The sequence below is a fragment of the Trachypithecus francoisi genome, unplaced genomic scaffold (genome assembly GCF_009764315.1).
Source record: "Trachypithecus francoisi isolate TF-2019V2 unplaced genomic scaffold, Tfra_2.0 Lachesis_group0, whole genome shotgun sequence".
NCBI lineage: Eukaryota > Metazoa > Chordata > Mammalia > Primates > Cercopithecidae > Trachypithecus > Trachypithecus francoisi.
Window position 1 is genome coordinate 23,007,336 of NW_022681453.1, and position 27,221 is coordinate 23,034,556.

General features: G+C 42.3%; 2 protein-coding genes across 3 annotated transcripts in view; one reads left to right on the top strand and one right to left on the bottom strand.

Annotated features, from left to right (window-relative positions):
- CACNA2D3 (calcium voltage-gated channel auxiliary subunit alpha2delta 3) overlaps positions 1 to 27,221 on the top strand; it is a 967,057-nt gene that overhangs the window by 791,643 nt on the left and 148,193 nt on the right. The gene's annotated exons all lie outside the window — the stretch shown is intronic.
- LRTM1 (leucine rich repeats and transmembrane domains 1) lies at positions 17,558 to 27,097 on the bottom strand. The gene is made up of 3 exons (XM_033210153.1): positions 26,927 to 27,097; positions 23,714 to 24,310; positions 17,558 to 18,092 (listed from the first exon to the last, which is right to left on the bottom strand). Exons 1-3 carry the CDS (start codon positions 26,931 to 26,933, stop codon positions 17,659 to 17,661), a joined length of 1,038 nt encoding a protein of 345 aa, XP_033066044.1. The 5' UTR covers positions 26,934 to 27,097; the 3' UTR covers positions 17,558 to 17,658.

A 27,221-nucleotide genomic window follows, 5' to 3' on the forward strand; every position in this document is an offset into this window, starting at 1 on the left:
TATCCAGTCTAGAGAAGAAAGTGCACTTTCCAAATGCTATGCCAGTCTATTGTCGAGTTGCATCGCCGGCCGTAGACCACAGGCAGGTCACGAGACACAGTTTGGTCCACCCTGAGTGGGTGGAGAAGGCACCCTCCTATTTACTGCTTCTCTGTGTATGTCAAATGGTCCCCATTTTCAGAAGACAATTACAGAGCAAGGCCAAGAAGCAACGTCATTTAAAGAACTGTATTTAGCCGGGCGCGGTGGCTCAAGCCTGTAATCCCAGCACTTTGGGAGGCCGAGGCGGGCGGATCATGAGGTCAGGAGATGGAGACCATCCTGGCTAACACAGTGAAACCCCGTCTTTACTAAAAAATACAAAAAATTAGCCGGGCGAGGTGGCGGGCGCCTATAGTCCCAGATGCTCGGGAGGCTGAGACAGGAGAATGGCGTGAACCCGGGAGGCAGAGCTTGCAGTGAGCCGAGATCCGGCCACTGCACTCCAGCCTGGGTGACAGAGCGAGACTCCGTCTCAAAAAAAAAAAAAAAAAAAAAAAAAAAAGAACTGTATTTAGTCCTTACCTTTTAGAATTGGTGATTATTAACCTTTTTTAAACTTTGTTTGGTAGACATAAAACAAAATTGCTTGGTTTTGATGTTGAAGCCTGCTGTGGATGCAGCCCCACGAAGGCAGTGACCTCAAGAAGACCTCTCTGTCTCCAAAAACAGAGTGGCCTCTTCAGCACCCCCACCCCAAGTTTTCCTGACTCTGACTCAACCATCATGTCACTGTGTGATTAGGTTTGGTAACTTTCCTCTGTGTACTTTCCTCAAATTAAGTGGACACTGTTTACCACTCTAAAATTAAAAAGGCAGATTTTTAATTGGGGAAGAAGCCTTGTTTTGGCAGATGAAGATGAATATGTGAGCAGGCTTTTCTCCCATCAATGTGTCCCAACAGCAGATGGGAGACAGCCGACTTGCAGGAATGTTAGGTTTCAATGAAATCCTTGTGTTAAAGTGGAACTCCTCTGAAAGAAGAGGTGTACAACTATGCAAATAATTATCGAGGACTCCTTGGAAAGGCCAGCCTCACTCCCAGGCCTGACCTGGTCATCTCATGTTCATTGGCTGTGTATGTCTGGGGTAGAAAGAGGTTTTTTTGTTTTATTTTCTTGTTTTTTGTTGTATTCTCTTCTTTCTTTTTCTGTGTTTTTTAAACAAAAACATTTAGATACTCATCTGTCAATGACACCTTTGAAGAAAGGCCGGTCAGACTGGGCAAGATTCCATTTGTACGCCAGCCTTGGTGCATAAACGGGCCCCATCCATCTTCCCGGCCTATGACATTGCTTACAGTCCTTCTCTTGAGAAGCCTGCCAACTCTCCAGCTGCCACCAGAGTGCTGCATTTTCTTAATTGCTTTCCCACTGCGCAGGAAGAAGTGGTGGGACTCTCCCTTTGGCCTACCAAGTCTCGTTCTAGCCCTGCGACCTTCTGTTGTTTCAGGTCCCTCATCTATTATATTATTGTGACTGGAAATGCAGATCTTGGACTGTAAGGTCCACACAGTTTATCACTCACTCTATAACTTGCAAAATATGCAGTCTTGGGTCTCTAAAAGTCTATCTAAAATAGGCTTGGGATTATTACCTCCCTTGCCTTCCCCTGTGTCAATTCAGGGATAAAATGAGAAAACAAACAAGAAAATTATTGGATAAGAAAGAAGAATAAAAATGCTAGAATTTAGGATAACCCGTTTGTATCTGAAAGTTGGTGGCATATTCATTCATTCAATAAATAAATATTTCCTGAGCCCCTGCTTTTGCCAGGCACTCTAGCTATAAAGAAATAATAACCAGTGTCTTAGTCCATTTTGTTTTGTTATATACCACACAATGAGTGATTTTTTTAATTTAATTTTTAAGTTCACGGGTACATGCATAGGTTTGTTACATAGGTAAACTGTGTTATGGGGGCTTGTTGTACAGATTATTTTATGGCACAGCTGTTAAGCCTAGTACCCATTAGTTATTTTTCCCAATCCGCTCCCTCCTCACACCCTCCACCCTCCATTAGTCCCTAGTGTGTGTTGTTCCCCTTTCTGTGTACATGTGTTCTTATCATTTAGCTCCTACTTATGGGTGAGAACATGCAGTATTTGGTTTTCTGTTCCTGCATTAGTTTGCTAAGGATAATGGCCTGCAGTTCTACCCATGTTGCTGCAAAGGACATGATCTCATTCTTTTTTATGGCTGTGTAGTATTCCATGGTATATATGTACCACCTTTTCTTTATCCAGTCTGTCATTGATGGGCATTTAGGTTGATTCCATGTCTTTGCTATTGCGAATAGTGCTACAGTGAGCATACACATGGAGGTGTCTTTATGATAGAAAGATTTATATTCCTTCGGGTATATACCCAGTAATGGGATTGCTGAGTAGGATGGTAGTTCTGTTTCCAGCTCTTTAAGGAATCGCAACAGTTTTCTACAATGGCTGAACTAATTTACACTCCCACCAACAGTGTATAAGCATTCCTTTTTCTCTACAACTTCACCAGCATCTGTTATTTTTTTGACTTTTTAGTAATAACCATTCTGACTGGTGTGAGATGGTATCTCACTGTGGTTTTGATTTGCATTTCTCTAACAATCAGTGATGTTGAGCTTTTTTTCATATGCTTGTGAGCCACATGTGTGTGTTCTTCTGAGAAGTGTCCATTCATGTCCTTTGCCCACTTTTTAATGGGGCTATTTGTTTTTTTCTGGTAAATTTGTTTAAGTTCCTTATAGATACTGGACATTAGACTTTTGTCAGATGTTTAGTTTGCAAAAATTTTCTCCCACAGAACGGGTAATTTATACAGAAAAGAAATTCTTTTCTTATAGCTTTGGAGGCTGCGAACCCCAAGATCCAGGTGTCCGCATCTGGCAAGAGCCTTCGTGCTGTGTCATCTTATGGCAGAGGGCGGAAGGTAGAAGGGGAAGACAGCACACACAACAGAGGAGAAAGGGCAAAACCTATTTTGCCTTAACTTACTTATTGTTGACTTGAGTTTTATAAACTACGCTGCTCGTAGTGGTGATTCTTTACTTTGTTCTCCCTAGAGAGACCCAGCCTACTAGTCCAACAGTCATAGGCACTGCATCTACCATATCAGGGTAGAAATGACCTGGTAAGAAGAAATGCAGGGAGGCAGAATTGAAGCAAGAAGGAAGGTGTGGCCCTGCAGGAGACTTCTTCCCCTTCCCAAATTGTTTGTCTGACTTCCCTGTTTATCTTCTAGACCCTCCCTCTGACAAATACAAAATACCCAATCCCAATATTTGTTAATGATTTCAGACTTCTAGAGATGTTTAAAATATTGAATAATGAAATCTGAGTTATGTGCACTTGCTTTAAAGTGTACCTTTTAACATACCAGAATCTAAAATTGCTCCTAAAAATGTTTCATTTTGATTTCTTAGATAGTTTTGAACTCTTTAAGGGCAAAGACCCAATTATCTTTTTATTCCAAGTGCCAAGTACAAGGGCTAACATGGTCCATGTGGGAGAGATATTGGATAAATAAATGATTCAGGGAAGACAGGCTTCATTTTCACCTCCCATATGTAGGTACCTATTTATTGACCAGAGAGTGGAAACATAGTACTTGGCTAAAACTCTAAGACAGATAATCCCTCAGTAGCTAAAACTCCAGTCCATACTATAGTAATATTATATTGATCAATATGAATATTTTAAGGAATAGAAAATTGTTTTGTGTCCCATCCCAAAAGCAATCTTGTTGGACCAGTAATCTCTGCATCAGTAGAAGTCTTTTCTGAGGTCCAGGCATCTAAGGTGATGCTTAGAATAGCTAATCTGATTACATCAGCAGAGAAAAAGGAGTATAGACACCAGAGACATTGGTTTCTTATAGAAACTGCTCTTTTTAAACAGCCATATACCTTTTTAAATTTATAAAATTCAATGAATTTTAGTAAGTTTGGGAATTGATTTGCAAGAAACACAGAACACTAGATCTGTTATTGGGGAAATTTGAAAATGTGGGATACATGGTCTCATTTGCATAACTCAGGGCAGTGTAATGAAGGGGAAGATCCCATTTAACCAGCTAATTAGGAAAGGGATTGATTAACATCAGTGATCATTAACTGTTGCCAAGTATGTGGTATTTAATCTGAATGCAGTATTTACTATGGACCCTTCATTAGAGTTAGGTGAATAATGCTGGCAAAGTGTTCTAGGTAAAAATTTAACTTGTCAACATTCCTTTGGTGGGATCTCACATATTTGGTGTGTAGGAGTTAACTAGTATGTCAGAAAGTGTGTATCAAGTCGGCCTGGATAAACCTCTAGTTTTAAATATCTGAGCAAGGGAACTATTTTATTTTGGCAAAAATGAAAACTTACTGATTAAACCAGTAGTTTCCAACCAGGGGCGGTTTTGCCCCCAGAGGACATTTGACACCATCAAAACCCATTTCTGATTGGCACCACCGGTTAGGAGGGTGCTCCTGGCATGTAGTGGGTAGAGGTCAGGAATGGTGCTAAACATCTTGCAAAGCACAGGACAGCCTCCACAACAAAGAATTATCTGGTTCACTTGCCAGTAGTGCTGAGATTGAGAACTGCTGGGTTAAACTGACAGGCAAACTTCAACTCAGTGCTTTTGAATTCAGTGTTTTCCCTTGTAGACTAACAGTCTTGATTCATTTCTTTATTTTTAATTAACTCATTCAATAAATATATATATTGCACCTACAATGTTCCTAGCACTGGGGATACAGCTGTGAACAAGTACCCCAGAAGGTACTGTGGAGGGCATTGGGGGATTGTCAATTGATAACAAGGGCACTGTTGGCATCAATGTCCAGAGACTGGGATGACAGCTTCCCAATGAAGGATTGTTCCACACAAATGCTGCAGCACCCTCTGAGAATCCTGAGCATGGCCAGGTTGCTGCCAATGGAGAGCTTCCATTTGTGTAGCAGATACAGACAAGTATTGCAGGAATGAGAGAGAAGAAGTGAAGAAATGAAAGGGTAGGAGGGAGGGAGGAAGGAAGGAAGGAAGGAAGGAAGGAAGGAGGAAGGAAGGAAGGAAGGATTTCTAGTAGTGGTAAACGCTCTCTAGAAAATGGAGCAGGATTAAGAGATGAAATATGGTTGGCAGTGGCAGAGGGGAGAAGAAGTACACAGCCATGTGCACATGGTGTGCGGTGGGGCAGTGCCTTTCCAGGTTGGGGGGTGGTTCGAGAAGGCCTCCCTGGTGAGGTGACGAGAATGGAAGTCTGAATCATGAGATGCAGACTGCAGTCACCATGCAAAGCTATATAGGAAGAGCATTCTAGGCAGTGGGAACTAACGCCTCCAGGAACCTAGAATGAGATTCGTCATCCATGTGTCCATGTTCCATGTGGGTGCTGTGAGACCTGAATGAGTCTCTTGGGTTTTGGGGGTAGTTACCAGGATCTACAACCAGAGCTGATAAGTAGGTGGGTAGCTGACCCAGGGAAAAGTGGGAAACCCAAGGCACATCTTTGCTCTGAATGTCAGCTATGAGGTGGGACTTTGTGTGTGTTTGTTTGACATTTTTATTAAGCTAACAAATGAATACTATGCAGGGACAGAAGCAGGTCTAAGCCAGTAGGACTGACAACAGCAAACTTTATAGTTAGTGAGGTTAGTGAGGTAGCTATAGGTCACGCTTTTTTTAAAGTCTGCAGCAGAGTTTGAGAGTGAGAGCTGGACATTAGAGCAGCTGCTCTGCATACCACAGAGTAGCCAGTGACAAGGGCATATTGAGGATTATTGCCCCAGGAATAAAAATAGCCCAGGGTTTTGAGAAACTGGATCCTCTGTGCTCACTCTCCAGGACACTTGCGCCCGAGAGTTACTCTCCCTTTCTAAACTCCTCAAAAGCCCCAGCGGGCCCTCCATTCAAAAATGAGCAGCAGAATTTTGGGGCGACACATCCTCATACCTGCTTGTGTGTTCTAAATTGGCCACTTCTTTTAGAGGTCATGATGGGATGTGAACATTAAAGACAATGTGAGCTGAGTATTTATGAGTGAGCGCAGGCCATCCCCTTCCCCAGGCCTCGTCCCTGTGCCTTCCTTTTCACAGGTGTAAGTGGAGGTTGTTTGGTGCTGAGGTTGGATTTCTAACTACCTCATTTTTTAAAGGTGGACATGTATTTTACCATGAGAGAAAAGGAAAGGAATTAACCAATACTGGAATATGTCTCATACCCAGATTCAGTCTTGCTTTTGGGGAAGCCTCTGATTCCCGTTGAGAGAAATAAATAAGTTTTTATGTATATAAAGTTTTTTTGTAAACACTTACATATGGGTGGGCAGTAATCATTAGCTGCTAAATTACTGTCGCTCTCTTCATTAGGAATTACCATATGTTACGCCCATTACTGCTCACTAGTCAGTGCTGTTTCCTGTTTTATGTTATTTTTTTCTGAAAACTTGCATATCGGAAGATTATATTAATAGTATCTTGACATGTTCTGTATTAAAACTTTGAAACTCACACTTTCACATACCTGTGCCTCAGAGCTGAGGTTCGCAAACTACAGCTCTAGGAAACCACTCATATACTTTCTCTATGGATTTGTCTATTTTTGGACATTCCAGATAAATGGAATAATATAATATGTGCCCTTTTGTGACCAGCTTCCTTCACTTAATGTTTTTATGATCCATCCACATTGTAGCCTGTATCAGTACTTCATTTTTAAATTGCCATATAATATTCCCTTGTATGAATAGACAACATTTAGCATATCCGTTCATAAGTTGATGGATGCTTTTTTAGCTGTTAGTAATGTTGATACAAGCATCGATGTACATGTTTTTTTGCAGACTTATGTTTTTATATTCTCTTGGGTACACACCTAAAAGTAGAATTGTTGGGTCATATGGTAACTCTACGTTTGATATTTTGAAGAACTGCAAGACTGTTTTCCAAAGCGCCTGCACCGTTTTACAACACCACCAGCAACGTATGAACATTCCAATTTATCTGCATCCTTTCTAATACTTACCATCTGTCTTTTTCTATGTTAGCCATCCTAGTGGGTGTGAAGTGATTTCCACTTTCCTAATGACCGAGCATCTTTTCATGTGTTGTTTACCATGTGTATATTTTCTTTAGAGAAAGGTCTATTCAGATCCTTTGCCCATATTTAAATTAAATTAGGTTGTCTTCATATTGTTGAGCTGTAAGAGTTGTTCATATATTCTGGGTATAAATACCTTGTCAGGCCGGGTGTAGTGGCTCACGCCTGTAATCCCAGTGCTTTGGGAGGCTGAGTCAGGTGGATTGCTTGAACCTAGGAGTTCAAGACCAGCCTGGGCAACATGGTGAAACACCACCTCTACAAAAAAATACAAAAATTAGCTGGGCAGCCTGGCAGCCACCTATAGTCGCAGTTACTCAGGAAGCTAAAGTGGGAGGATAGCTTGAGCCAGGAAGGTCGAGGCAGCAGTGAGCTGAGATCATGCCATTGTGCTTCAGCCCTGGGTGACAGAGTGACACCCTGTCTCAAAACAAAAAAGAAAAAGCAAAAAATCTTGTAAGCTCTCCAGTGCCTGTTTTTGTAGGTGAAGTGGTATTGAAATGCAGCCATGCCCATATTGTCTGTGAATACCTTCTTGCTAAAATGGCAGAGCTGAGTAGATGGAGGGGTAGAGACCATGGAAACTACAAAGCCAAAAATATCCTCTACCTGCTCCTTTACAGGAAAAGCCTGCCAAACTCAGCTTCACATGAAAATATGTCACACTGTCTATTTAAAAGAACAACGAAAAAGGCTGATTTGTTCACTCACCTTTTTCAACATGTTTCTATACGAATGAAGTAGATATTTAAATCAGAGGTTATGTAAGTGGATGCTGAAGACAGAGCTTCGTGTATCAGAGGTTGTCCATTGGTTGTGCCTAATGTTTTTGTCTATGTGGTTACACAGAAATTCCAATCAAAGATCCTAAGCTTTCTAAAAATATATGTTTTCATTATAAGTCAAGACAGTGATTTAGTTAATCTTCACTCTAGCTTATAAATCTCTGAACAGTGCAATCAGCATAATGCTTGGTGGAACATTGAAAATGCCCTCACATGCTTTGGTGGAAAACAGTTTATGGGATTTTTTTTTTCCCAACATGGCTCATGAGAGATTTGGGGATTTATTTAACCGCCTTTATCCAAGCAAATCTCCTAGTGACCCTGTTGGGATTTTGATCTCAGTTAAGACTAGAATATATATGACTCATGCTAAGTAAAGGGCCCACAGAGGATAGACAAGCTGCCATGAATTTCCCTCGCCTGGGAAGAAAGGGACGGGCATGAGCAGAATCTGCAGCAGAAGAGTCCAAGCTTGTCCAACTTGTGGCCCACGGGCTGTGCAGCTTCAAATGTAGCTCAGCACAAATTCGTAAACTTTCTTAAAACATTATGAGTTTTTATTTGTGTGTGTGTGTGTGTGTGTGTGTGTTTTAGCTCATCAGCTATCATTAGTGTTAGTGTATTTTATGTGCGGCACAGGTGGAGAACCCTGGGGCCCTCCAACATTTACAAGTCACGGAGATGAGTGAATCAGCAAATGAGACCTAGGAGGGTTGGACAGTGAGGTCAGCTGAGAACCAAGTAAAGGGAGACTTCAAGGAGAAAGTGATCAACGTGGTGAAGAAGGCAATTCTTCTTTTTCCAATGTGGCCCATGGTAGCCAAAAGATCGGACACCCCTGGCTAAACCCTTTGACTTGACTGAAAGTCCAGTACATGGACTTTCTTGCCTGAGGAAAATGCTTTGATCAGTCTCTGGTGGAAAAGGGACAGTGCTGATCAAAGCCTTTTTATTCCCAATGTCTCCCAAAGTTTGCACTTACCAACAACTCCTGGATTCTCTTCTGGGTGAGAAGATCTGCATGAAGTTAGGATAAATGCCTGAATGTCATTCTTACCTCGAGGCCAAAATACACAGTTATACGTGACACAGCTCAGGCAGATGGTAGTAGGTAATTGTCTTTCAAAATAAAATTTCAGAGTGAAAACATAGTGTATGGTCATAGTATATGCTGTACTATTTTTCCACCAACTTTCAGATTTTATGTGATATAGTCAGGTTTTTACATGAAAAGTATTTTGTTACATTATTTTATTTGTGTGATGCATTACTCATTCTTTTATGCTATATGCTCCTCTCCCTTGCTGTTTCCCATTTTCTCTGGAACCCACTCCACAAGGAAATATTCCTCATGAAGGTCACCAGTAATTTCAGTAACTTCCATTGATCTTTTGTCTTAGCCTATTAGCAGTGCTTCACCATGTTGATCACTTTCTCCTTGAAGTCTTCCTTTACTTGGTTCTTAGCTGACCTCACTGTCCAACCCTCCTAGGTCTCGTTTGCTGATTCACTCATCTCCCTCACTAGGAAATGTTGGAGGGCCCCAGGGTTCTCCACCTGTGCTCCTGTTTACTCTCAAGGCTTTGAACACTATTCATAAACTGGTGATTCCCAAGCTAGACTTCTCTTACTTGACCACACTTGCTTATTCAGTGTCTTTGCTCTTTCACTAATAGGTCTATCAAATTCAATAGATTCCAGGCTGAAGTCCTGATTGCATTCACACCCTCCCTCTCCACCTTTTCTCCATATCCCTGATAATTTAAAATCCAACTCAATAATTCTCATTATCTAATTAGTCCAAAAACTTTGGAGTCATTCATTTCTTTTTTTAAAAATGCATGTCATCATGGATAATATTGAATGTACTCAAAAGTAGACAGAAAAAAATATAATGAAATTCCACATATCTTGTGCCCAATCCCAGTAGCCATCAACCCTTGGCCACTGTGTCCTTCAATTTGTCAATCCACAACCACCCCTCCCATATTATTTTAAATCAAATCTTAGTCATTACATCGTTTCATTCATAAATATGCCAGCCTACATCTTTAAAAGATAAGGACTTCTTTGTATTTTAATATAGTAATACAATTACTGTACCTAAAAATAATAATTCCTAAATCTGTTACCTAGTCAGAATGTAAATTCTAGTTGTCTCAAAAATGCTATTTACTTTTTACAATTTGTTTGAATCAGGATCTTCTTCCTCTTCTTCTTTTTCTCTTCTTCTTCTTCCTCTTCTTCCTCCATCTCCCCCTCCCCGTCTCCTCCTCCTCCTCCTCTGTCATCGTCCTTTTTTTTTTTTTTTTTTTTTTTTAAGAGATGGGGTCACGCATTTTTCCCCAGACTGGTCTTGAACTCCTGGGCTCGAGTGATCCTCCTCCTCAGCCTCTTGAGCAGCTGGAACTACATGCATGTGCCCCTGTGCCTGGCTTTGAATCAGGATCTCGAAGTCATTTTTGACTTTTTCCTTTTCCTCCTGCCTACAACCAATCTGCCTATAAATCCTGTTATTTCTTTCAGTTATGTACAGAGTCTGACCACTTCTCAGCACTTCCACTGCTCCCTCAGTGGGCCGCTCCACTTTCATCTCCGCCATGGATTGTTGTAGATGCAGCAGTTTCTACTGCTTCCCCTGTCTTCTCCCAACCTTCGCCCCTTCATTTTATTCTTCATAGGAGCCACAGAAATCATGTTAAACATAAGTAATATCACATCACTCTTCTATCCAAAACTCTCTGTCGACTTCCTAATTTACTCAGAGTTAAAAACCAAAATTCTCACAGAGGTCCAGGTATTAGTTATCTTATGCCAAAGCTTAATGCCTTAAAGCTATAGACCTTGTAGCTACCAACATTTACTATTGTACAGCATCTGTGAGTCAGGACTCTGGGTGCAGCTTAGCTGAGTCCTCTGGCTCAGGATCTTCCATGAGGCTGAAATGAAAGTGTTGTTGAGGGTTGCAGACTCATCTGAAGGCTCAACAGAGGAAATGCTTTCACCGTCACTCACTCATGAGATCATTAGCAGGATTCAGTTAGCTCCTCGTGGTTTGTTGGGCAGAGAGACTCAGTTCCTCACTCATTGTTGGTCAGAGACCTCTCTTACCTCCTTGCCACATAGGCTTCTCCATAGGGTAGCTCATAGTGAGCTAGTTCACTTCGAACAGGACAAGCAAGAGAGAGCGAGCAAGATAGAAGCCAGAGTTTTTTGTAACTTAATCTTGGAATGGATATCTTATAACTTTTCCCATATTCTGTTTGAAGCAAGTCACTAGGTCCAGCCCACAGTCAAGGAGAGAGCATGAGTACCAGGAGGCAGGACTCATTGAGAGTTATCCTAAAAGCACCTGCCACAACCTGTAAGTCCTACATGATTTGACCCCTATTACTCTCTAACCTCAACTCCTTCTACTTCCCCTTTACCCACTCAACCACAGCCACACTGCCTCCTTGTTCTTCAGTCACACCAACCTTGCTGCTACCTCAGGGCCTTTGCACCTGCCATGCCTTTTCCATGGGACGTTTTTCCTCTAGATACCTTCACCACTGGATCCATCATTTCCTTCAGGTCTCTGCTGAAGTATTTTCTCAGCAGGGACTTTCCTGATCACCACCTGTAAAATAAAAACTCTTCCTCCTCCATATCCCCGGTGTTTTCTCCTCCTCACATCTGCTTGTTCACCACCTAATATGATTTGTATTTCTTTATCTTCTCCCTCTGCTAGATGTTAAGTTTCATGGGACAGACATTTTATATTTCTTGTTCACTCCTTTATCCTTAAAACTTGGAAAAGGAGAACATCCTACTATATGCTACATTGTAGACAGTCTTCATCTTTAATGAATGAAGACAGTGGGGTCTCAATGGGAGGTATTGTAGAAGTTAAATGTCCTCAGATACACTACATACAGGAAAGGGTGATTTCTCTCTCATTTTTTTTTTAAACTCAGTGTCTCAGTGGAAGGCATATCAGCATAGGATGGGCAGTGCAGACTATTGCTCTCGTCCTTGACACCCCACTCATCTGTTTCAAGGTCACACCTCTGCTTTGTTTTGTTTTGTTTTGTTTTGTTTTGTTTTGCTTTTTTGAGACAGGATCTCACTTAGTCACTCAGACTGGAGTGCAGTGACTGGAGTGAATCACTGCAGCCTTAATCTCCGGAACTCAAGCAATCCTCCCTTCTCAGGCTCCCATGTAGCTGGGATCATAGGCATGCACCACCACATCTGATTGATTTTTGCATTTTTCCTAGAAACGGGGTTTTACCATGTTGCCAAGGCTGCACCTCTGCTTTAGATAGTAGATATTCCTCCTGGAGACTTAGCTATCCTTGAACAGTATTCCTAATTTCTGGGGCCCTCATAACTTTTCTCATCTTCTGTGCATTAATTTGTATTTCAATGGGAAACACTTAATGGCTAGCATCTTAATCTAGACTCTGAATTTCTCATTTTTCTCAAATACTTTCAAGAGAGTGTGACTGAGTTTCTTCCCCTCTCATTCGGAGACTGTCTTTTCCAGCCCAGCAGAGCCATAGATGATGAAAGGGTTCTTATTTCCCCATTTTGCCTTGGCTCCTTCAGCTGTCCTTCTGGTTTTGGTGGGACCAGAGCTCTGGCAGTGTCGTACTGGTTGGTGGTTGGGTTTCTTTTCCCTGCCGTGCTTTAAGGTAAGTGTTGGCAGTGCCAGGAAAGGATCCTAACTCTGAATTCTTCGAACCTGTCAGGTCCTGAGAAGTGCTTGGGTGTTGGCCTTGGGAAGCCTTGCATCCAGATTCCCACTCCACCATTTACTAGTGGTGTGACGTTAAGCAAATGACCTAAGCCGTCTGTGTCTTCGTATGTAATGTGGCAGTACAATACCCACATGTTTTGGTTACTGTAAGGCTTAGAGAAAATTAAGTATTATGCTTGGAAAATACCTGGCATGAAATTGAGTGCTCAGTAAATGCTGATAATGGTGCCGTAATTGTCATTATCCAAATACTTAGTGTAATAATGTCATAGTTTTGATGTTGTGGTTCACCACAAAATGAACAAAGAATGGTGAGGATCAGGTTGTGTTATCTATGCTAACCCCATCTCCTGCAACTGCATTTATAAGCTTGCAATTAATACTGTGCATGACTTTTGTAATGTTGCTTTCCTTTCCATGCTTCCATTTCCTCTGTAAAATAAGGACATGAAACTATATCAGAGCAGCAAATAGGTTTAATCTCTTATGTCAACTCCAGTTGATCAGTAGTGGGTACCTGGAAAGCATATTAAAAAAAAAAATTCTGTGGTCTTGTCTGGGCTCAGCAGATAACTTTGTCATAATCTATTAGCAATGTCTGCAATGGATAGAAAGGCTGGTGGCAACTATTCTGAAATTCTCCAGACCTGGACTAAATGCTCTGTAAGACCCTTCTCAGATCCCCAGTCCTCTGATTCATTATCAAGATCTTCTTGATGGGCCTTTGTAGTTGGCTGACATCCTATCCTGTCCACCCAAATGAATATTCAGTGTCATTGGAGTAAAACGTAGATACAAGTAGTTCAGTTAAGAATCTGAAAGGGGGCCGGGCGCGGTGGCTCAAGCCTGTAATCCCAGCACTTTGGGAGGCCGAGACGGGCGGATCACGAGGTCAGGAGATCGACACCATCCTGGCTAACACGGTGAAACCCCGTCTCTATTTAAAAAAAAAAAAAAAAAAAAAAAACTAGCCGGGCGAGGTGGCGGGCGCCTGTAGTCCCAGCTACTCGGGAGGCTGAGGCAGGAGAATGGCGGAAACCCGGGAGGCGGAGCTTGCAGTGAGCTGAGATCTGGCCACTGCACTCCAGCCTGGGCGACAGAGCAAGACTCCGTCTCAACAAAAAAAAAAAAAAAAAAGAATCTGAAAGGGATCGTATATCAGTAAAAACGAATAAAAATTTTAAAAAAAGAATCTGAAATGGAAGTGGTTGATTAGGCAGCTGCTTCTCTGAATGGGGTAGGGGTTTCTTTGAGACTGCATTACAATTTGAGTCTAAAAAATAAAGCATTTTAATCGAAAGAGCAAACAGGATGGTTCCCTAAAGTCATGCATGCAAATCATAGCTCAGCGATGCCAGGTGGAGTTGGAATATCATTTTGTGTAGGTTTCTGTCAATAGCATTTAGCAATGGATACACGGATGGGTTTTCCCAAACTGGGAACAGTAATTTCCTGACCTGTAATAGAAAGCTATAGGTTTCTAACAGTTGTTGGATAATTATGTGAATGTATGCTACAGATAGATGATTTTAGAAATTGATTTAACCACTTCCTTTGATATGTAGGATCTAAGATAAAGGTATCTTGTTTCAGGGGTACTTAATTAACTCAAGCAAGGAGATTCAATTTGCACCGACCTTCAGGAAGAAATCTGTGTGTGCATCACTTTTTAGCCTTGCTATCTTTGTAAGGAAAAATGAAACCCTTAGTGATCCACTGGCATTTTATAATCTTAAGCAAAAGATTCTACCTGTAGGGTCAGGGATATTTGCCGTATTTGTAAAAGCTTTTCAGATATAGAGTTGATTCTGGGTCTTCTTTCTCCAAAATTTCTATGTCAGAGTACATTTTTCATGCCCCCTTTTATTATGCCTCACTACAGACAGCAACAATATCTGTTTGTGAGTTTATGATCCCTGGCAAGGCAAAAATCACCCATCTGGAATCATACTGTTCTACTAAATATGATGAAAGAACTATATTTTTAGTTTTCTCAGAAACAATCAACACTAAACGTGATTTTTGTCCATAGTGTGCCCTCAGCCAGGCTCTCAGAAGGACATTTTTATAAGGGACTCTATGAATATGACAGCAGCAATAAACAGCTGAAAATAATCTATGAGGCGTTTGCAAATTACCCCTCATGAGCTGTAGTGGTTGTGAAAGATAATTTGTGGTTCTCACAGAATACCCTGCAAATTGGGTCTTTCATCTGCAATGTTTTTCACAGTTAAAACATTTCATTTCTCATATTAACAAATGATAACTCTGCATTTGTTAATCTAAACAATTTGATTTATATTTTTTTCTGTGCTGAGAAGCTGTTGACATTTCAGGGTAAGTAATTATTTTCATTGCCAACTGCTGTTTGTGGTGACTGTAGGCAAAAGATAGAAATCTGAATATAAGTATGCATCATTTTAATCATTTTCCTTAAAGACTGCCCATAAAGCAGGAAGTCTGTTTGCCTGAGTTATCATCTGTACTTAGAAATCTAAAAGGATATGAATGTTGACAAGCAAGGATTCTAGTCACGTTCAGGGTTTTCTGTGGTGGATCAGAAACTCCCTCATGTAATCTCTGTGGGTAGGGGGACTGGGTTGACCTCCACTGTCACCAAACCTCTGGCAGGGCCCAGTGCACCTGCAGATTGAAATCACTGCAGTAAAAGGAAGCATGCGTTATTGGCCTTAGTAGTTCTCAGCTAATGTAGTATCTGTTCAAGTGGCTCATGGGTGTTAGGATTACACAAGAATGCCTTGCACCATGCCTGGTACACGGTGCACAGTGTGAGCTCTAGAAACATCTGGTGAAACTGGGATGGCGTATACAAACATATAAAATTCCTTTCTCACACTGCCTTCTTGGCCAACCATCCTCAGTCCAGAGCCATGGAAAGAAAGGTTTTTTTTCACTTGGAAAGTAGTTACTACTTCCATAAAGAAGGATGTTAAGCCATGTCCACTGAGTGACCCATGGAGAGGAGGTGCCAGGGCCTGGGACAGAGCTGATGGATCGGCAGGCTTTCCTTGGGGTCTTTCTTTGATCTACAATCTAAGGTATTTCAGTTTCTTTTTGATATTCAGGAAAAAAAATCACCATCAAAATTTAAACTTCGTCCCCTAGAAAAATCATCTAGCAAAATTGCTGCTCCAGAAAGGTGGCCTTGAGTGTGTGGGGCCTACACTAGCTATGAAGCACCATGGCAGGTGTAGATTGTCTCTGTGATTATTAGAGGTGCGTCAGTGTAGACCTGCACAGTAGGATGTGGTAGGTTCACCCGTTTCCCTGCGTCTGTCCCATATGATAGATGTGATAGATACATGTGAACCTTCCATTCACATTTCAGTTAGAGAATGGACTACTGGTTTAGGATCCAAACCAATCATTACGTGGCCTTACGGAGTGAATGTAGAGCCAGTACCCTGAATGGCAAATGTGTTTTATCCTTTGAACCAACTCCAGTTGATTAGTTCTGGTTGCCTACAGTACTGTCTTAAGAAGGCATCTGTGAGGCTGAGCTAGGAGGAGTGCTGGGATTGATTAGCAATGTCTGTCATGGCCTCTGGAGAAAAAACTGGCCCTATATTTGCCATTCTCTGCTTTTAACATGTCCATAACTCCTCTCTCCTGTCTTCTTGTGTAAAATGATTTTAATACTAACAGGTGACTGTGAGCATCATGAGAGAGAACAGGTAGATTCCACTTTAAGAAAACCTAGCATGAAAAAATGCAAATTTACAAAATGGATAAATCTGGAGCCAATTATTTCTATTACAGAAAGATTCCATGAAAGGTTCCTTTAAATAGCTAGCTCCCCTACTGCATTAAAATGATGATTCAATTTACAAAAATTCATTTTGCGTGCAACTCTTCAAGACCATGTCTTTGGAGTAAAGACAGCCACACCTGATTTTTTAAAACCATGGCCTAAATAACATTGAAGATAGCTGCCGCCACCTATCTTGAGTCTCTTGGTAATTCCCACTCTCTGCAGTCTTCCTTCTTACTCCTATCCCAGCGTGGGGAGTAGACAATCTGGGTGGTGGACAACAGCTGCTGGCTTCCACCCTGACACGGCTGCATTTCATTAGTGGGTAAACTGATTGCTCTGAGTATGTTTATATGTGGGTGTGGTTGTACAACTCTGTGCACTCTGTGTGCTATGTATGCAGATACAGATACACAAAAGTCATTATCTTGCTCTCAGCCCAACCTAAATTCATTCCTGCTGTAAGAGTTCTAAATGGAAGGTTCCAATCCCTTGGTGGATATGGCCTTTGGGTAATATCTGCCCCAAATTCTGGCTCCCCATCCTCTTTGTGTTTGTTTATATGTTATTTACCCTTGCATCAGAAAAATTCCCAAGACTCGGGGCCTGAGTCCTATTATCCGGACATGGAATCTTCCTCTTCCTCTGAGGCCTACAAAGCCCCAAATGATTTTCTGATTTAGAAAATGAAATAGACTTTGACTCTTGGGGCAAGCTATGAAATTCCCAACCAACAGACGCTCCCATTAAATATATAACATATACAACATCTGAAAGTATCACTGATCTAGCATGAACTTGAATTATAGAGGCATTCAGTGTCCCTCGGGTAAGATCAGCAGCCTCTTCCCAGGCACTCAAAATCGGGCAGTTTTCCAGTGGACCATCAAGCTCCCAGGAATGCTGACTGGCATGTGTGTTTGAATTTCTGTTGCTCTGTAAAAGGAACTTAATCCACAGAAGAGTACCTGGAAGAGATGGCATCTTCCCTTTCTCTGTGTGTTTTACCCCCACATAGAATCATCATAATAACTTCTCAGGCCCAGAGCACAAGTATCATCATGGTATTTTTTAAATCACAACATAAATTCCTCCCCAGAAATATTTTTTACAGACACATCTTTTTTTTTTTTTTTTTTTTTTGGCAAAAGCAAAATGAGACTAACAATAAACACATCAGCCCTACTCAGACACTATCTTCTGGCCTGCGATGAACCAGTCCTATTTGAGACAAAAGCTCTCAGGCTGGTGAGCTGTCAAGTCGCTCTTTTTCTTCCACCTTCCCAGGATCATTGGTTTGCGCCAAGGGTCCCCCATGGTACTGGGCTGTGATTGCCGCATAGGTGCAGCCATAGATGGCAGCTGCCAACATCATGAGACACACAATCCCACACACAACCCCAGTGATGATGACGGTGGCAATAGCATGACGCAGGTTGGCAGGCCTTGGCTTGGGTTTGAGCTCGCACTCCAAGAGGTCTCGCTCCCCCGAGTTGTGGTTCTCAGGAGGCCTCAGGACCACACCATGGGTAGAGCCGGGCCGCTGAGGCTGCGAGGACTCTGGATCAGGAGCAGCAAGAGGGCAGGGCTGGTACAGCTCATGAGGGATCCTAAGGAGGTCCTTTCCCTTCCAGGTGTCTGGTGATCCACAGATGACACCGTCTGTTATTCCCCCTTTAAAAGACAAAAGCAAAGGACAATAACAGAGCCTTGATACAACAGAGTTCCAGAATCCTCTGCCTACAAAAACTTAGGCAGATGGAATTTATGAAGTACCATTTTTTTTTAAATCCTGGAGTCAAAGAATTTAACAACCATATTTTATGATTTTAAGATTCCTAAATTGGCTAAATACTAAAAATGCCACACACTAAATTGGCAATTACTTATGACCAAGAATTCATTAGAAGCCCAGTAACCTTCGTGTTCTGCAAATGCTCAGAGAAAACAATGCAAAAGCTAACAAGAAGGCACGCTGGGGGCCAGTGGTGAGCACGGCTGCCCACTGCATTCCTGCCACTCACGGCCCCAGTGAGCCCCGCAGACAAGAAATCTTTCGTGTACCAGATTCCTATTGAAAATCTAAGGAAAAAATAAAGCAAATGTGCATTGTTGTGCTGTTAGGTGTTTATTACAAAGATCCTATGTGTCTCAGCACTGTTCAGTGATGCCAGATGGAGAGATGGAGTGGTCTTGGAGTGACCTGTGGATTTGACAATACTGGAAATTTAGTTCCTGGAATTAGGTATCATGAATGTGTCTCCTCAGGCCTCAGAACGTTTACGGCTTTGAGTACTGAACTTTCTAATGGGTTATTAAACCCAGTTTCCATTCCCTGCAAGGTGATGGATATCCTCAGGTGTGTAGACTGCTGTTGGTCAGGGGGAATTTGGGTGGTCAGGCATTCTTTCCTCTGAGTGCAGACGTAGCAGACTGAAGTCTAGTCTAGTGTGACCACTGATTTTCTCTTTGACTTTGGGAAAATGCACTTCGCTGACTAAATTTTCTGCCATGAAAACATCCTATTTGTATCCAACTTGATGGTTTACAAAGCACTGTTAGATAAGTCGTAATACTCCGCTCTTGTAGGTAACTCTTGTCCAGACTCACAGAGGTCTTGAGTGGATGAAGCAACATCCAAACCCAATTCTCCATGCTCCGTCCAAGTTTTTTCCACTGCACTCACTGCCTCGCCACTTCCTCCTCTCAGGAGCGTTGTGAGGTCAGGGGAGTGGGCAGGATGGCCCTCGGCACTGTCTACTAGGAAGCCTTTGACTGGACTGAACTGCCCCATAACCTGTGCGTTGGTCCTTTCAGCCTGCCATAAGCACCTCCCCTAGGCCAACTGAAAAGATTGGCACTGCTGTTAGCAAAGTTAGATTGGAGGAGATCTTAGTACACACAGTAAATGAAATATGAAATTATACCAGAAAGACATATGCAGAGGGCATCACTTCAACATTATTAGCACCCTCCATTGCATAGCACTTCAGAGTTCTAGGAATGCTTTCACATTTATTCTCTCTAAGCCTACAAGATAAGTTCTAAGTGGCCCTGTAAGTACATAGGGCCTATCTTGCAGTGCAAGGATTATCAGGTGGCCCCAACACACCAGGGTGAGTGGCAGTGGCAAAATTCAACCCATGTCCTTTTTGCTGCCACTGCTTAAAACTGAATCACCTACCACCAGAGTCTCTTGGATTCCTCCTGGCTTCTCTAGCAATCCTCTGAGGTAACAGTCCCCACCCTAAAGCAGAAAGATAAAAAGGGAATTTCTTCCTTTTTTGAGCCACTGATTTTCATGAGGCCAGAGGTTCAGAGCAGCTGCTCCAGATGAGTCCAAAGTGCCATTGAGATTAAGGATTCTTACCTCATGGACCATTTCATTCCTCTGCACCTGACCATAAGAGCCTCTTCGAGGAAGTTGGTTGCAGGACAAAAAGATCAGAGAGACAGAAATGAAGTGATGAGGCATTGAGAAGTAGTCATGATATTTAATCCAGCCAGAGAGCATGGAGACTTCTATCAGGGGAAGCAAGGCCACCTGCCGGGGGATGGACAGGTTCATCAGCTGACTTCCACCTCGACTAGGGTGATTTACCCAATCACCCCAGACTTAAGAACTGTTTCTCTCCAGTTCCACACTTTCTGCTGTTCAGTATTAGGGTGGGAGCCATAGCCTCTGGACCCAGAGCCAAGGAAATACCCAGACTAGAGCCTGGGACATAGCTGGAAGGCAGGGGCTATGGCTGCCGAATGCTCTATGGTCTTCTCCTGTGCAGGTGATCCTCAGCCAGGATGCAACTCCCACTCTCCACCATGTCATGGGCCGTGACCTCCTAGCCAAATCTGCTGATTACAGCCGGAGGGTCCCACATCCTTCTAGATGCATGTAACTGACAATGCAGGAAGCTCCAGCTTGCCAAGCGCTCATTGTTCTCTATCTGATCACTAGTAGCTCTTCACCTCTGTCTTGGGAGAAACTAGATTCAAATCTTGAGTCTGAACATTACTTAGCTGTGCAGCCCTGAAAAACTTCCTTGACCACATTGTGCCTCTGCTTGCTCATCTGGAGAGTGGGAGACGAGGATAATTAAAATTCACTTCCCAAGATTGCTCTGAGGACTCAGTTGGATAAAATATGTCAAGTATTTAGCATAATACCTAGCTCAGAGTAAATGTTTAATGAAGTGAAGATGACTTGTTTACTAGTAAATAGAGAGGAATAGATAAATAGAGAGGAATCATACAATCTGTGTGCATATTTCTGTGGAGGAGATATTATTATGTATTCACCAAAGCACATCTTTTTGCTCTTAGGCCAGCAGAAAGACTAAATTACCCACTTTCTGTGGTCCATTTGGGGCCATGTGATTGAATTCTGGACAATGGAACCAATTAATGCCACCTCCAGGCCATAAAACCCCAGTGTAATCCGCCATGCATTTTGTTGCCACTTGGGGATGACCTTAGAGGCCACGTGATAAAGTTGGTGGCATCACAAGCTGGAGGGGGCTTATATCCCTAAATGGCTGCATGGAATGCAGACTCTGCCCCCATTTCCCTGGAACTATGACATGAATGAGCAACAGATTTTATTGCACATATAACTAAAGTCTGGGCTAGTCTGCTATGTCAATTAGCCTGCCCTGTCTAATACCTGTAGTGTTTGCATTTGTTTATGTATCTTTTTTAAAAAGAAGATCTTGACTAATACCTGTTCCCTTATTTTGCCTGTATTCAATATGTCTATAATCCGACTGCCTCCCGTGTTTGGCACGTATTTGGATTTTTCCTAGTTATGTTGAGACATCCAGGTCTTATTACCCCAAATCAATTTTTGCTTCTCTCCGAATAAAAGCTGTGATCTGTGCTCATGCAGCTCTGTTGTGAGGGAGTGTTGAACTGCATCACAGAATCTGAGGACTGGAGTGGGCCGTAGGAACTCCCTGGCTTAAAACTGTCAGTTTCCCTCTGGTGACACTGAGTGCTAGTGAAGTGTCCTAATTTTCCCAAAGACCAGCAGCAAGTTTGTGGCAGAGTAGGGCAGAATGCATCCCATCCCAGGTTGCTTCCAGTGCCCTAGTCCTGGGAACTTTAGCCACTTTACCTGTAGATGTAAACAATTTTATTTGCAACCTCTTATAAGAAAGATGTTGCCATAGTATGTGGCTCCTGTTGCTGGTTGGCTTGAATGCCGACTGGTTATTGATTATGTAGTTTGCTGTTACATTGTTGAGAAGGATTTATTCAATATCATACGTTTGAACCTATGTTGTATTCACCCTAACCTCATTCCTGCTGAGAACCGCTGCAACCATGCAGACACTGTTGATTTCCTAATTCATGTCTGTAGCTCCAACATCTTCCTGAGCTTCAGGCTTAAATATATAACCTCCAACTCAACCATTCCCCATGGATATGTACAGGACATCTCAAACTTGACATGCCCCAAGCTGAAGTCCTAATTGAACACCTCCCCAACACACTCACTCGCTCCCCCCAGTCTCCTCTTTGCCCCTTGTCAGCCGAAGGCATCACCATTTACCTGGTTATCACTGCAGGACAAATCAAAATAGACGTTCCCATAATTAGGGTCTTCTCTTAATTACCCACTCCAACCCATTAGCAATGTCTGTCAGTTCAGTATTCCAAGTATCTCCCAGCGTTGATCATGTCTCGCCACCCTGGTTTGGGCCACCATCATCTTCGCTGGCTGACTGAAATCACCTTCTCCCTCATCTCCCTGGTTCTTCTTCTGCAGCCTTTGGTCAGTTCTCCCAAGAGTCTACAGAGTGACCTTTTACATTGTAATCAGATCATATTGTTCCCTTGACTAAAACTCTTCAAGAGCTTTCCATCTCACTTAAAGTCCAGGCATCTTGGACTTCTCTGCACACTTCTGCATGATCTGGCCCGCAAGTACTGGTGTTGTCTTGTCTGTGTCCACTCACTCCCTTCCTCTGCACTAGCCGCTGTCTTGTCTCTCTTTTTGTCCCACAGCCAAGCCAAGTTTTCCCCCTCATCAAGCCCTTTGTGCTCACTATTCCTTCCCCCAATTTATCTCATGGCTCATTCCTCTGCAGTCTTTGGGCTCTGCTCAGCCATGTCACCTCCTTGGAGACATCTTCCCATCCATCCTATCAAAAATGAGACCCCCATTCTATCACTGTACCCTTCCCCTGCCTCATTGTTTCTTAGCACTAATTACTATTCTAAACATGTATCTTCATTTATCATCTTATTTAATATCTGTTTCTACTACCAGAATGAAATCTCTATGATGGTTAGGCACTGCCATCTCCTTGGTGCCTGACATACAAAAGGCATGCAAATATAGGAATGAATGAATCGTGCTGAGAGCTAGGAGGAGAGAAGCACTGTGAAGTGGAGGAACGAATGTCGGGTCAAGACCCAAAAGCCGTTCATTCTGTTCTCACCTGGGCTTCTGCTCTGTGATCTTGGGCAAGTCACTGAACCTCTCTGGGACTCTGTTGCCTATTGACAACAAGGATTGGCAAACTTTTCTGTAAAGAGCCAGATAGACAACACAGCCCCTGTCACAACTACTCTGCTTTTATAGTGCAAAGCAACCACTCACTTAGTATATAATGAATGGGCATGGCTGTGTTCCAATAAAACTTTATTTACAGAAACAGGAGATGGACTGTGGCCCTGGGGCTGTAGTTTGCTAACCCTGGGTGGTTTCCAGAGCCCCTCATCTTTAATAGTCTGAGATCTCTTGCTTTACTCTTGTCATCGTGTTAAAGAAATTGTGAGTAACTTTAGAGAGAGGCCCTGTTGCACCCAATTTCAGTGACAGTGGTGCTTGCTAAAGCAGAAAGGATATTTTAGAGAATTACAGTTGTCAAATGGGTAGAAGCAGACAAAGAGAGAAAAATATCCCAGAGAGAGAGAACCATACCCATAATTGGAACACACTTGAAAATAAGAGTTTAGTGCTATTTGGGGTTGAGCAGTTATTCAGGTGGTGATTAAATGTCCTCCTTCTAACAGCATACCCCCAGATAAGTAACTTAATGTTGTATTAATTAAACAAGTGAAAGTTATCTCCATGTAACATATTTGTAGATTAATTTAGATCCTGAATTTAAACACCTTCTACTGACTCACTTGACTCTTTTGCCATACTGTGAAATGGCACCGATGTGTAAAAGCCCAAATCCACCCCTTACACACTCCTCCACATTCTTTCTAATGCAGAGAACAGATGAGATTCATCCTAGGCTGGTAACACACAGATGGGGGGGGGGTTCCAAATAGACATGACTCACCTTTATAGATAAATTTCTCCAACCAGAGTTTAAGGCCAAGCAAGTGGCAATTGCATTTCCAGAGGTTGTCCTTGAGAAATAAAAGCCTCACACTGGGCATGGATTCCAGGAGCGCTCGATCAAGCTGCTGAAGCTGATTTTGTTGAACCGCAAGTATAGTTAGGTTCTCCCACGTCTCTCCCAGGGATGTGGGAAGGTGGCTTATGTTGTTTGATGACAAATCAAGCTCCCTCAGCTGAGGGAGGGAATGGAAAAGTCTGCTTTCCAGGGAAATAAGTGAATTCTGGGTTAGGTTTAAAACCTGCAAGTGCTGAAGCCCATGGAAAGCTCCAGGGGCCAGATCTGAAAGGGAATTGTTGGACAAATTTAAGGCCGTGAGCCATGGCACTGACCTAAATGCAAAAGCAGGAAGATGGTGTATCTGATTATCTTGTAAATGCAGTGTTCGAGTCTGACGAGGTAAATGGGAAGGAATTTCAGCCAGACCCTGCTGGCTGCAGTCTACAAAATTTGTAGATGAGTGACATCGGCACTTGTCTGGGCAGCCATATACCACCTGGAGCAGGACAATCACACTGGAAAACAGGAACAGTTCACCTACAACAAACAGAAAGAAATTGGGATAGGAACCAGTTTGTGAGGTGTGGTATCAACACTTTTTTGCCTTTGAATTTACAGGTAATGTGCTTTCCAGCCAGGTAAGACCTTCTACAACCTGGAAGAGAGGTTCTGTCACTCACCATCTTTAGTAGAGCCGGGCTGGACAGGGTACATCCCCAGTGTCAGTAACTACTGTAATCTTTGTGCCAACTATTGTTGGAAGCCTTGAGAAAAGTACTCTCTCAGTGTCTCCTGATTCAGAAGATGGAAGACTTAGTGATATCAAATAGAAGAGTGAAAAAAATATTTGGGGGATATATGCCCTTTGTAGGCCACAGCAGAATTATGTGGGGCCAGATATGTAAAAGAGTGATAGAGGATTTCAGATATCCACATTGCTGTAAAGTAGGCGGCAGAACAGTGCTGTCTAATACAACGTTCTGTGATGATAGAAGTGTCCTGCATCTGCTGTCCGGTATGGGAGCCAATAGCCATGTGTGGCTATCGAGCTCTTGAGATGGCACTACTGCAACCAAGAGACTGAATTTTTATTTGTATTTCATTTTAACTATTTTAAACAAAAATAGCCACATGCGGCTAATGGTTACTGTATTGGATAAGGCAGATCTAAAACACTGCTACATATTGATATCCATTTTTGCCGTTGTAATTCCGTGAACAAGGATAGTGTCTGCTGCTTTTTTATTCAAGATTATAAAAATGTAGAAAAGCATTAAGAATAATTAATAAATACCCCTTTTCTATAATAGTTCTGCAAGTCATTCATGGGTTATCATACTTCCTTGATTCTTTTTCCTTTTAACTCAAAAGAGCAATGCATGACTTACGCAGTTGAACTTACTTTGATTCATGCCTAATTTCTGTTTTCCAGCATAAGCCCCTTTCCTCATACCATTACTGATGTATCTCTCCAGACAGTTTAAAAACAATCGTTAGTAATGACAAAAATAGCAAATAACCATATAGCATGCAACTACCATTCTAAGTGCTTTATAAATATGTATATTAATTAATCCTCATAACCTTGTAAATATGGTTCCATTATTACCCCCTTTTGAAAGATGAGGAAGCTAGGCACAGAAAAGCTGAACCACTTGCCCAAGTTCACACGGAGAATAAATATTATAGCAGAGCTGTGATAAGGACTGGGGCTGTCTTCCTCCCTCCAGAGTCTGTCAGAGTTCTTATCTGCTGTGTTCTACTGCCTGTCAAATACACACACACACACACACACACACACACAAACACACACACTGTTTTGCATAACTTTTTAAAAATCCAAATAAATGTAATCATCAACATGTCTCGGTCTGCAATTTGCTCTGTTCACTCAAAACTGATCTATCCACATTGATACATGGAAAGCTAATTCATTCCTTTTAACTGCTGTAGCATATTCCATGGTGAGACCATGCCACATTTAGTATTAATATTTACCCCCACTCTTATGAGGGGTAGTTGAGCTCTTGCAGTTTTTGTCTTCATTCTAAATGATGCTGTAAAATAGCATCCTTGTTCAGACCGCCTTGGCTGTGCAGGAACTGGTAGAGGGTCTCTGGAATCCAAAGAAATCTTCTTGCAGGGCTCGGAGAGGAGGTTACGTTCACATTTTCTTAGATACTGCTCTGTCATTCACCAAAGTAGCTATAACACTCCCTTCTGTTTTTATTTCTGAGACTTGAATTTGAAAATATGGCAAACATCTGTCAAGGGCATTTTATTATAAAGCGGTAGAGGAATTCGTTAGGCCACACAATAATATTCAAAACTCAAAATAGTTATCTACTCAGAGTTGAAGCTCTTGAAAGGGGCTTTGTTTGCTCGCTTGCTTGCTTTGGGTCTTAACTAGGGAAACACAGTGTGGCTGTCATGCACTTGAGCCTTTTCCCCTTTCTTCCTTAAATTCTCTAGTGAGGTTAACAGTGCTCTAGGGCAATAGGGAAGATGTTCAGAGAGCCTTCTGAAAGAGATTCTTCTCAGTTTAATTTAGTTCAAGGGATGCAGAACATCACAGTCTCCTTCCCCTTTCCAGAATATCAAAGAGCAAAACCACTGTTTTCCTTTCTGTAATTTTGCAAATAATCTAAATGACTCCTTTCAAAGCCAAAACGTCTTCCCCTCAGTAATGAACGGACACCCCTCACTTTTAGCTGTAGGGCTCAGGTATTCATTAGTTGCAGGAAATTAATTCTCAAACCAGAGAATATGTTTGCCGCAGGATCCACTAATCTATTAATGAAAGGCTTGCCTCTCTGAGATTGTAGCCAATTTGTTCATTCTTTCTTTGGTTCCACTGTTCCCCTCAAAGGAATAATATATGAACTCCAACTCCAAGCACCATGTTTTCTATGAAATGGCCCGTGACATGCCAACTGCATATTCATGTCATGGCTGCATACATTTCTTTCCACCCTCTTCCTCTGCACCCAACATGCACAAACATAAATCCTCCCATGCAGAGACATTTTTCATATCTGTCCAGTCTTTTAAGACACACGACTTGAAAATAGATTTCCCGTAGATACCTTTGTGAGGGGATCCCGTCTTTCTCCCAGACAAGAACTTTTCCAATGGGAATTGATCAGGGCTCACCTTTCATGACTGAGTCTTCTCGGGCGTCCTTGCTGACCTCGTAGACCCCTTAATTAATGTGCAGAGCAACACACGAAGGGCATGGCAGACTTGGAGCCCAGCTTTACATTCAGTCTTTCTGAACCCTACCCTTGCTTTCCTTCAATGCAGAAAACAGTTGTTGCTTTCAAAAGCCCACTTATTTAAGCAGCCCTTCCTCTTGTCTCCATCTGGCTGGGATCAGTTTCCATAAGAGGATCTTGGGATCATGCCCCTCTTCTTTCTTAAAATGTTGGCCTCCCCAGGATCATCCCTG